At 43.2% G+C, this 12,187-nt stretch overlaps 1 protein-coding gene across 1 annotated transcript in view; it reads left to right on the top strand.

Annotated features, from left to right (window-relative positions):
* Positions 1-1,081: 1,081 nt before the first annotated feature.
* The window catches only part of LOC311228217 (uncharacterized protein), a gene marked incomplete at its 5' end in the record, with an annotated part of 45,332 nt that continues 34,226 nt past the window's right edge, over positions 1,082-12,187 (top strand). Inside the window, 2 exons of the mRNA XM_084314128.1 lie at positions 1,082-1,817; positions 2,475-2,774. Coding sequence (XP_084170254.1) covers positions 1,082-1,817; positions 2,475-2,774 — 1,036 coding nt within the window. The remainder of the gene's footprint in view (positions 1,818-2,474; positions 2,775-12,187) is intronic.

The following is a 12,187-nucleotide window of genomic DNA, read 5'->3' as shown; positions in this document are numbered from 1 at the left end:
CACTGCGAGCGTAAAACTGAAACTTTTCGCCGGTAAACGAAGGAACGATGCTGTCGACCAGGCTGCAGTGAGAAATGTCCAAAGACACATCCAGGAGGTAACGAAGAACAGGGGCATCTTGAAGAAGCTCATAACGGCTGTGTCCTACTTGGGGAGGCAGGAACAGGCGTTCAGAGGCCATGACGAGGCAGCAACAAGCCTCAACAGAGGACAGTTTGTGGAACTAGTCAATGCCTTTGCCGAGTTCGACACTGCCATGGCAGAACAACTCGGGTCCTCCACGGTGTTCACGGGTCTGTCGTCTACCATCCAAGAGGAACTCGTTCAAAGCATCGCAGAGGTCATACAGAGAGAGATAGATGGTGAGATCAGTTCTGCACCATTTATATCCGTCCAAGTGGACACAGACATTTCATGTAAATGTCAGCTGTCGATCATAGTACGCTATGTAAACGATAAGGGTGTTACATGCGAGAGATTCTTGGGGTTTGTCGACGTGAGCGCAGAGAGAAACGCAGAGGCGATCACTGCTGTTGTCATGGAAACCATAGGCAAATACAACCCATCAGCCAAACTGATCTGTCAGACATATGATGGGACAAGCTGTATGAGTGGTGTCCAGGCTCTTGTGAAAACCCAGTGTCCATATGCCCTCTTCATTCATTGTTATGCCCATAAATTAAATGTGGTTTTAGCTCAGGGGGTGAGCAATGTCCAAGAAGCAAAGGTGTTTTTTGCAGCCGTTGACAGCTTTCACGACTTTTTCACCCGGTCATGCAAAAGAACAGCTATGCTGACCGAGGTTGACAACAGCATTCGGGTACCAGGTGGTTGTGCGACACAGTGGGATTTCAAAAGCAGAGCGGTGCATGCTATACATGAAGGCCAGAGATCGCTGAATATTGTTTTTGATAGGATCATTGCTGAGCCTGGCTGGGACAACGAGTCAATCGCCCAGAGCGGTGCTCTTAAACAAAAACTGAAGGAGTTTATGTTTGTTTTTTTACTTGGGGTTTTCCAGGCCATCTTTGGCATAACGGAACCACTGTTTCAGGCTCTACAGAGCACCTCTCTGGACAACATGAGGAATGCCTGTGTACGAGTGGAGGATACACAAAATGCTTTGAAGGCAATAAGAAGTACCACAAAGTTCCAAACCATATATTACAACACTGTCCAGACAGTAGGATGTGAAGACCAAAGACTGAAAAGAGACCATCATCACGCTGACAACGACCCAGGCCTCCAGTACCATTACAGGCGACTGTACTATGAACTGATCGATGGAATCACACTTCACATGGGAGAGAGATTTGCAGACATGAAGAGCCTCTGCTTTTTCCGTCTCCTGGACCACAGCCTATTCCCCGCGTACTTCCAGGAGTTTCCTGCCAGGGATTTCACACAGCTGCTCAAGGCCTGCCCTTTTTTTGACGAGCAGATCAAAAACGAGTTACAGGTCGTCTATGCTGATGCCTCCTTCCACAAACCACCACGTGAGCTGCTGCAATCACTTATTAAAGACGACCTGGTCACCATCTTACCTGAGTTATGCAAACTCCTGAAACTGGTGCTCACCATTCCTGTTACAAGTACATCAGCTGGAAGGCCATTCTCCTGTCTGAAACGCATCAAAACCTATCTACGCAATAGCTGTGGACAAGAGAGACTCGCACATTTGACGAAAATGTCGATGGAAGCGTCTGTGCTTCATGAACTAAAGGACCGCAGAGTGTTTTATGACCGAGTGATTGACTGTTTTGCCACCTGCCACCATGGAAGAGAGGAGGATTTCATTGCTCTACAAGTAGGAGGGGGTGAGTGATTTATTTATTATAATTGAAAACGCAAACATACACACCTGTTGAGCCATCTTCGCAGTACGCTGAGGTTGGTTTTCAGCAGCCCCTGAACTCTTTTCACCTCCTCTCTGTTACCTGCGTTTAAAGCCCTCTTCTTGTCATTCAGCAGGGCTATATAAATATATTAGGGGAGTAACGATGCAACCTCACAACGATTAATTTCGATTACGATTATTCAGGCAACGATTCAATGCATCATGAAATCTCTTCATTTGACCACGATTCGAGTTCGATTAATTTTCTATCAGTTAATTCCCCCAAAAATGTTGAATACACAAATGTGGCTGGGGGAACTGATTCACTCAGCATGAATGGACTATAGGTCAATAAAAACAATACACACAACAAAGAAAAACATAAGAAATACATTTTATTTATTTTTTTCTATTTTGATAAATTTTTATTATCGATTCTAACATTTTCAAATCGATGCAGTTGAATCGTCACATTAGAATCGATGCATTTTGATTAATCGATGCATCGTTACACCCCTAATATATATATATGTCTGTCGTACTGTGGACAAGTTGTAATGTCTTCACAAGACAAATTGTCCAGTGAGTCTTTTTGTTTTTCCACATTTTGTACCGGTATGTATTCTTGTTCTTCCAGACGGAACCCCCAAAACAGCGACTCGGAAGAGAAAAGCGGAGGAGGTAAAGCCAACGGAACACAAGTGGCCCAGACTGAGCGCCCCTGAGGGGACGTTGTACCACTGCTACATGTGTCTGAGGTCCTTCACTCAGATGGAGGCCTGCAAGAAGCACCAGCTGACACACGGACCTTGCGGCGTGACCGGAAAATGGCCCCAATCGATCCAAATGGCACCAACGAACCGGAGCCCCCTCCTCCCCTCAGTGTTACCAGGCTGTCCTGAGTCGGGAACGTTACAGAGGAATGGAGTCCAGACGGGTGAGTACCCCCCCCCCCCCCCCTCCTACAGGCAGCGCTTTGGAACAAAATGGCTATGTACTGTTCCAGCAAGAAAAGAAAATGTTTACCCTTTTAAAGTCACAATTTCTCTTTTTAAAGCTGCAGTAGGCAACTTCGGAGAAATCAGCAAGAGTGAGTTAACGTGCCCAGCGAAAATGGAGCGAGCTCTGCGTCACTGTTCAAGCCCATGCAGGTTTCCACAGACTCCCAGGGGCACTAGCAGCCTTGAGCTGAAGGAAAAAGGAAATGCTATCCCTCTGATAGGCAGGTGGTTATGGACGTTGCGTGTACTTTTCGACGAGGAACACGGTTCTTCGTTTTTTTTTTAAACATGGGAGGTCTATGGGGGGGGGGGGGCTTGCATGTTTGTGTTCACATTAGGGGTGTAACGGTACGTGTATTCGTCCCGCGAATGTACGGTACGGGCGTCGCGGTGCGGTACGCGCAGCCATACGAAGAATACGTCTCATACCACTAGGTGAAAGTAGGGTTGCACATTTGACAAATCTATGCTCAATATCTTTACTTTACTTTACACTGGCTTACATTGACTTTAACGTTGAATATTAAACTTGTATTATTGCCAAATGTAGATGACGAATAAAACGTTGAAGCTTAGGCACGATGACAAGCGGACAGAATTAACAACGCGCACTCTGCATTCGGCTCTCCCCTCCTCCCCTCCCGTTTACTACAGCCTATGTGTCCCTAAAACAAAACCATGATGAATTAATTAAATGTTTGTAACAGGGTCATTACAATTTTGCAGTTTTCTTTAGTTTTCTTGTTCGCCCAATAATGGTAACCAATGGAAAGACGCACAATTCATTTACTCAGTGGATGCCTGAACACAGAATTACACCAGTATCACTGACTACCACGGGAAGCCTATAGAATATTATTCTATTTAATAATTATAATAATCTCTTTCCTGTTGTACCGAACCGTAACCTCGTTCCCAGTTTTATCTCTGTGAGATGAAGCCTGGTAAAGAACTACTGCCGAAAGTGTCTATGGGGTAGAATTTCCGGTGTATGTTACTTCCCCTGGAACCTGCCTCCGAAATATTGTGCACTTCACACGTTGCTATAATTGTTTTGTCAAATGTCCACTGATGACTCTCATTTTTCTTGGTTCGAGATTTACGAGCGTCTGCTTCGTTCTTTGTTTAGCTGGGGACTACAAACAGATCTGGGCTGACCGGAACCGGGAAGCCTGTAGCCTGTACTTCCTGTACTTCTGTTTAGACACTTTAGGAGGCATATCTTGTCCAGCCTACCGAACCGTGACCCCAATAGTACCAAACCGTGGCTTCTGTGTACCGTTACACCCCTAGTTCACATGGATTTCCTCAAACTATAAAATACATGCATGCTAGGTACAGTAGGTACTAGGGCTGACCTTCGAAGCTTTTTTGGCCTTCGAAGCTTCGGGGCCGAGATTCGATTTTTAATTCGAAGCTTCAAGATAAAAAAAATTTATATTATAATAAAAAAATAATTTATTTTGTGGAACTTGTACAGCACTTTGGTCAACTTTGTTGTTTTAAAATGTGCTCTACAAATAAAGTGGATTGGATTAATTAATTAAATTAATGAGTCGGGAGCTGCGCTGCCTGGGCGGCTGCTCTCCGTTACACAGCCAATGACATTACATTACATAATTATGTTGCAACCTTCGTCTATAAAACAAAAATTATATAAATATTTATATGTAGTTAATAGAGACAAAGGCAGAATTCGACTTAATTAACACTTTGCATGCCACGCCCGAGATTTCTCGGGTTTACCCCCCGCGGGTTGAATGCCCACTCACGAGAATTCTCGTATTCTTTTATTTTTTATTTTTTTAGCGATCTGAAATCATATTTCATCAACCAAGTCTACCGTTGGAGATCCAGCCACCCCAGGCGCTCAGATGTGAAAAAAGCGCCCCCTATCGTCTCCCAGGTGGTAATTCACCCTTTTGGATTGAACTCAATGCAAATGAATGAGAAAAAAAAAAACTGCACTCCACATTTTACTTCTCACTCACGCAGCCGGCATCTACCAGCTTCATGCTGGACTCTCGGAGCCGCGGGGAATATGTGTTTTACTGTATACACCGTGAATCAATAAAAATATCTTTTTTTCGAATGGCGATCAGGAATTTGAATAATCCATTTGGATACCATCTGATCTCAGGTAAGGAATCTATGTTACAAGTCTAAGGATAATCGGACTCGTTTTCACGGATATATAAGCTTTTATGTGATTATGTGATAATGCTGTTTTTCAGCGCGCGCCACGAGCGTGCATGCATACACATACTATCGATAATCTAGCGTTTATTTGAAAACGATTCATAAATAGGCCGAACAATGACAACGTTCTAGAATATTCCAGTAAAAGGCGATTATCATGGAAACCTCTTTTTTCTCTGTGAAAACGAGGGGTTTTCTAAATGCTATGAAACGGAAATGAACCGATAAAAAAACAATCTGCTTCGACAATGTTGACTGGAAATAGGTCATTGATAATGCGACGGGCAGATTAGACACATAGCCATAATTTAAAACATAGATTAGGCGATATTAACGTTAACATTGAAGTGGCCTTGGGCATTCAAGGGACTAATAAGGAATTAAACTTGGGCAGTCAAAGTGTTAAGCACGTTTTATTAAGACATGTTTGTATGAGTCGGGACACTGCTGCTGACTGGGTGTCTTATCAAACGCAGGTAAAACAAAAAAATACTATAGAGAATTGTCAGTGCTGTAAAGTTTAAACCTTTTTAAATCTTAGACAAACGAAACACTTTGCTTTTATGAAATATTGTAAGCCGTCATTTGAGGCTTTATAAAAGCAGCAAGTTGTATTCAACAGTGAGGAGTTAATGAGGAATCTCCATGTGCTTGTTGTAGTTAACAAAGAGAAGCGGAGTTAATAAGGTGTATGGCGTCCATTGCATTGGAGGCGCAATATTTTGCAGGTAAAAAGAAAATATATATTATTATTTATTTTAAAAAATCAATTAGATTCGAAAAAAATAATTTATTCAAATCCCATGCCCTTCGAACGAAGCTTCGACGTATTTAAGACAGCCCTAGTAGGTAGTTACATACTCCCTGCTATTGCCATTGACCAAGGCACTAGCCTAGCATTAGAAGAACTGGAGTTGGTCTTGCTGAGTGTGGAAAATACTTTCACAGACGACGACAATCACAAGAATTATCCCTCCGATGAGCCTTTGAATCTCCGTGTGCTTTTAGGGTCTCCTCCTGGTTTGGTTTTGGACGTACTCCATGCCTCGCTCCATCAGGTCGTCTCTGATCTGTAGGCTATATTATTATTTCATGCCTGTTCTAGCAGCACAAGTGTGATCATGTAAACAAATGGAGTCCGTTATGATACTGTATGTCTAGGCCAGAAATCATATACCGATCATTACAGACATTTCTATGGCCGAAAACACAAAAACATCAGGATGGATAGATGGCACTCTCTGGGTAAGAGGATCGTTTTTTCTTGTGTATTTTGTGTGAACTTATTTTTAGTACTTAGTTACCCGCTGCCGTTTGTGCCGCTTCACGCTTTGTGTTGTGGTTCTCATTATGATCCATGATGGCCAACACATTGTGCGTGCCTGCATCGACGATGGATACTCTTAAATGTAACCGCTTGGGACAATACTTGAGAAGGACATTATGGGAGACTTCAAGTTGTCCTGGTAAAACATAGAAAACATAATATGACAGTAAAATGTAAACGACGGATGGAACACAGATTACAATTTGTGTGCATGATCTGTTGAAGACTGGCATTGTGGAATAATGGCTGCTTTTTGGATAATGGATTTATGTCATTAGCTATAAAATGTGTAGTGGATAGGGCTGCAACTAATGACTATTTTGGTAGTCGACTAATCTGTCGATTATCTTTTCGATTAGTCGACTAATCGAAAAACAATTATATTAAAAAAAATATATAATATTTTTTTGCACTACCTATCTTTGTGAAAGTGGCTTCTCAGCTCTGGTCCAGCTGAAGACAGAGCAGAGGAACAGATTGGACATTGAGCATGACCTCAGAGTTGTCTTGTCGGGACCAAACAACATCCCCAGTTATTCCATTAGTTCCCCCAAACTGTCGGTCTGTTATGTTAAGCTAAGAAGCAGGGTACAAAATAGTTACACGCCCAGCGCCACTGGCTTGTAGATTTATTCTTTGGCGATTAGAATTTAAGGTCTGCCCGCCACCTGGCGGCTAACAAAATACACTGCATCTACCGCTTCTCCTCCGCTCCAATCCACTCCCTCCAGGCCGCTCACAGTGGTTTAACACTGATGTAATATACATGTAGTACAATGCCAAAGCAACAGATGGCGATGTACAATGAAGGCCATTTTCAACCAATGAGAAGGGTGAACCTGTGATATCCTGTTCAGGCTTTGTCACTCACATCCTGTTAGAAAAAGTTTTGACGCCATTGTTGTTGTCGTTAGCTTACATGCTGTAACAGAGCGGCTTTAACCTGCCAGGTAAAAGTGCGCCTGTCCCTTTATGTCTGTCAATTACGGATGCGCTCATCTGGGATCTGATAGCGGATAAGAGGTGAGACGTCAGACGGTGGGGGGTTGGCCTGGTGAGACGTGAGACAGACGTGCGAAGTCATGACGCGGAAGTGAGAGCGGCGAGTTTGAATGTTGTTTACCTGAAAGAAGACGTGCAGCCGATGTGAGGAGCAGGAGAACGTGAACCGGAGTTAGAGAAGTTGAAAACGCGCCAGTAAACGTTACCTAACACGGGATGGATGAGAAACGGGGATAGTCCGGACGTCTACGACCTGGTCATCTTCACCCAACGCGGACTTCGGTGCGGTAAAGTACACGCTGCACTGTTGGTTGCGCTCCTGTTCCGAGGCTGTGACGCAAGCGTCTCCGACTCAAACATTCCCCTCTCCAAGCTTCCTAACGACGGCGACACATAGCCGAGGCCAAACGCGCCTCTATCTCTCTCTCTCTACCCCTTCAGCCCAAGCCAAACATCTCTCTCTCTACCCCCTCCAGCCCAAGTCCAACGCCCCTCTTTTTCCCCTACTCTCGCAATCACACACACACACACGCACACACACACACACATATTTTCGTTAGAGACTTTCTATTTTTTCGTTCATTCACACAGTTGCGTGGCGGTCATCACGAACTCTTTGACATTTGGAACTATTGGCAAATGCCTATACCGGTTCACCCAATGCACTGAACTGCGTGAACGAACTGGTCTGTAAATGAATTGTTTTGTGTTCTAAGAGTTTTTCTTATGATTTTGACTAATATCCAATACATGGACATTTTGACTGAATTGGGCATGACTCCTGAGTGTTTCTTTGTTATCAAACTCACCTAGTAATTATCTTGGCCATTAGTCCAGACCTATAAATCAAATTATTATATTATTTGTCTAATGAAAATTATTATATTATTTGTCTAATGAAAATTATTATTATTATTTGTCTTATGTGGTACAGTCTTATGCCGGAGCTATAGGCCTAATTAACCAAATCAAAAAGGTATTTTTATCTTCATTGGCAGGGGTTATACCTGTCTGGCGCCCAACGGTAAAGGTTATAGGCACTATAAGTGGACACCGCTACAATGCTAACGTTAATGGCAGCGACCATAGCATTGTGGCTAGGCTAGCTATCATCGCTTAATAGAGCTAGTGAATGGATAAACAACGTTATTTAACATTGCAGAATGGGTACAATTACAATGCGGCTCAATATAAACAATTGTTAAGGGGCCCAGGGGGTGTAGACTGTTGTAGTTTGAGCTCGTTTACACCATGCTCCAAAAAGAATTAAAAATCTGCCGAGCGATGTGGCGCGGGGAGTGAGGAGCGCTCGATTCAAGGTGAGCGGTGAGCGAGCGGAGAGCGACTTGGGGGCGGGGTCAACATGAGCGATTAGCGGAGCAATTCGTTTCCTTATATCGCTTCCTCCAGGGTTCCAACTTGTGTTGACAAAATGCAACCCTGCTCAGCTACGGGGAATCAGCGCTCTCTCTCTAGACTAGAAAGATGCACTCAGTAGAGCACAGATGTCCGCCAGGGCGGCAGCCACACATAATAATAATAATAATAGATTGGATTTGTAATGCACTTTTTGTTCACTGGGATCCCAAAGTGCTACACTACATGGTTAAAACAGTTAAAATTTTTTAAATAAAATAGTTATTAGTAAAACAAATAAAATAAAATACAGAATAAGGGCTTCCGTAGGGAGAGGCACACGAGATGGCTGCTTGAAGTTGTAGCTCCCGACGGTCGATTGAGATAACCTCTCCAAATTCAAAAGAAAAGCTCAAACAATAATGAAATACTCGGAAATAAGTGAGAGGACATAAACTATGAGTCGAAGGAGTCGAAGGAATTGTAAAAAACAGGAGAAAGACGACGAAAACGGCGAGATGGACAAAGTAAGATCAACTAACATGGGTGAAGATGGCGGCGGTGAAAACACGACTGAAACAATTCAAGAGGGACTTGCCAACATTAGCAGAGAGATACGCGACCTTAAGACAGAACTGAAGAACGACTTGAAAACGACGCAAGAAGAATTAAAGACAGAACTGATGACAGAACTCAAAGATTTTAAAAAGGAAATTAATCAAGAACTGAGAGCTAACGCACTACAGGCCAAAGCACAAAGCACCAGAATACACGAGGCAGAGGCACGCATCGGAGAAACAGAAACATGGAATATGACAGTCAAGGAAACACTCCTCATGTCTTTGGAACAGCAGAGAGCCATGCAAGAAGCGCTAACGGACATGGAAGGGAGGTCCAGAAGAACAAATATGCGCATCTATAACGTACCGGAGGGAACGGAGAAAGACTCTCCCGGAGTTTATTTATAAGCTGCTAAGAGCTGAGCTCTCACTACCGACAGATACCGACCTGCAGATCCAGCGGGCCCACAGAGCATTGGCTCAAAAGCCAGGACCCGATGCACCACCTAGGTCGATTATAATAAACTTCCTCCAATTCACTACCAAAGAGATGGTCATCGGTAAAGCCTGGCAGAAGAAGATCGAGATCGAGGGCAAACGCTTGTCGTTTGACCATGACTATGCGACGGCGGTGATGCAGAGGAGAAGAGAATATGGTGGCATCAAAAGGGCACTGAAAGTAAACGGGATTCGGTTCCAGACACCCCTCGCTAAGATCCGAATCCACTGGGACTCCGGCACACGTACATATGACAGCGCCGAGGAAGCCGCACAGGATCTGAAGAAGAGAGGAGTCGCTGTGGAGGAGCCAGCCCCCCGCGCTGCTAGAACAGACCAGGACGAGCGACTACAGCGAGGACAACCGTGGCAGCGCGCTGGAAGGAAGGAGAGACACCCGGGAGATGCGAGCGAGAGGGAGAGAGGAATAACCCAACGAGCAAAGAACAGACTGCAGGACTTTCAATGTACCACCAGCAAATAAATCTCAGGGTGAGAAATACATAGCATAATAAGACTGGTGAGATAATAAGACTGGTGAGTTAAGTCAACGTGATGTGAGTGAACTGCCCGAATATGTCGCGGACTATGGGCTGTATTGTGTTGTTTTGACTCGCTTAACGCTAGACGTTCCGAGTTTTTGTTGGATCTAATGCGGACTAGCTGTAAGCTATTCACGTGAACGCTGAATAGCCCCTTGACCTAAATGACTGGATGACTATTAGTCTCCATTTTTTATAGTTTAACAGACTCCACTTGATTATTGAAAGACCGACGAGAGTCACTCAGGCACGCTGGTAGACTAGACACTTTTTTTTTTTTTTTTTATAGCTCCTTTTTTTCCGCGGGGGCCTGCACTTGAGTGGAGTCTATTCCCCCATCCCCAACGGGACCTAAGCCATGGGATGGCCAGCGAACGTCTGTTTTTGGAAGCCAAGTATTGTTTTTGTTAATGTTACACCTGTTCTCTATGTGTATATGTCTAACTGTTCATGTTTAGTAATGTGTGAATTCCGGGTTGACAGTGTCAGGTTTAAGTTGTTAAAGCACAGATGAGTAGAAACTTTAAGTGGTATCTATAAATGTAAATGGTCTGGTTAACCCAGTTAAACGGAGCAAAGTCATAACCAAATTGAAACGTGAAAAAGCTCAAATTATCTTTTTGCAAGAAACTCATCTCTCAGATGGAGCACGAGAAACTCAAGAAATATGGATATAGGAATACGTTCTATAGCTCGTTTAGATCGGGTCATAAACGAGGTGTTTCTATACTAATTCCTAACTCATTAAATTTTGAACTTATGACGGAAACTAATGATAAGGAAGGACGCTATGTCATGATAAAATGCAAATTAGAGGGCAACTTGGTTACGCTGCTGAATGTATATGCCCCGCCGGGGAGCAACAAAGGTTTCTATAAATTCATATTTGGTCTGATAGCAGCGGAGTCTGAGGGGATACTAATCTGTGGGGGAGATTTTAATACTATTCTTAGTCGTGAGCTGGACACTACAAGCCATAGGGTGAACAGGACTCCACAGACAAAAATAATGAATGCTTCACTCACAGACTTAGGAATGTTTGATGTATGGCGAGATCTCCACCCATCTGAGAGAGACTACACCCACTATTCTGTTCCTCACTCTGTTTATTCAAGAATTGACTATCTTTTTATGTTTAGAGGTGATAGACATAGGATAATGGATTGTACTTTGGGAACTACTGACATATCAGACCACTCTGCAGTCTATATGACTTTACACTTGGATAGTAGGCCAAGGAACACACTATGGAGGCTTAACACAGGAATATTGAACAACAAAACAATTGTTGAAAGTATTAGGACCGAATTAAAAACATATATAGAGATTAATGACAATGGTGAGGTTAATCCAGTGATTGTTTGGGATGCCGCAAAAGCTGTGCTAAGGGGGAAAATGATTGCCATCACAGCAACACTGAAGAAGACGAAAGAACGCAAATATCAGGATCTAACCCAAAAATTGACATCTATAGAGCAACAGCATAAAAATACTCCAACTAGTCAGCTGCTACAGCAAATTAGGGAAACAAGAAAATTGATTGACGAAGTCTATAAAGATGACATTGAGAAAAAATCTAGATTTTTACGTCAAACATATTATGAATCAGGCCCAAAGGCTACTAGATTATTGGCCAGAAGGTTGCGAAAGCAACTGACACAAAATACAATTAATAAGATTAAAGATCCCTTAACTGGAGTAGTGTCCAGTAATTTGGGAGATATAGAGAAGGCCTTTGAATCATACTACAAAAACCTATATACACAACCAGCACAAATAGATAGTGAAGCCACTATTGCATTCCTGAGATCTCTTGACCTGCCCTCAATTGGCAAAATGCAGAACAAAATTATGACTGCAGAAAT

The sequence above is a fragment of the Notolepis coatsorum genome (genome assembly GCF_963971535.1).
Source record: "Notolepis coatsorum genome assembly, chromosome: 5".
Taxonomy (NCBI): Eukaryota; Metazoa; Chordata; class Actinopteri; order Aulopiformes; family Paralepididae; genus Notolepis; species Notolepis coatsorum.
This window is presented reverse-complemented; position numbering and strand designations above follow the sequence as displayed.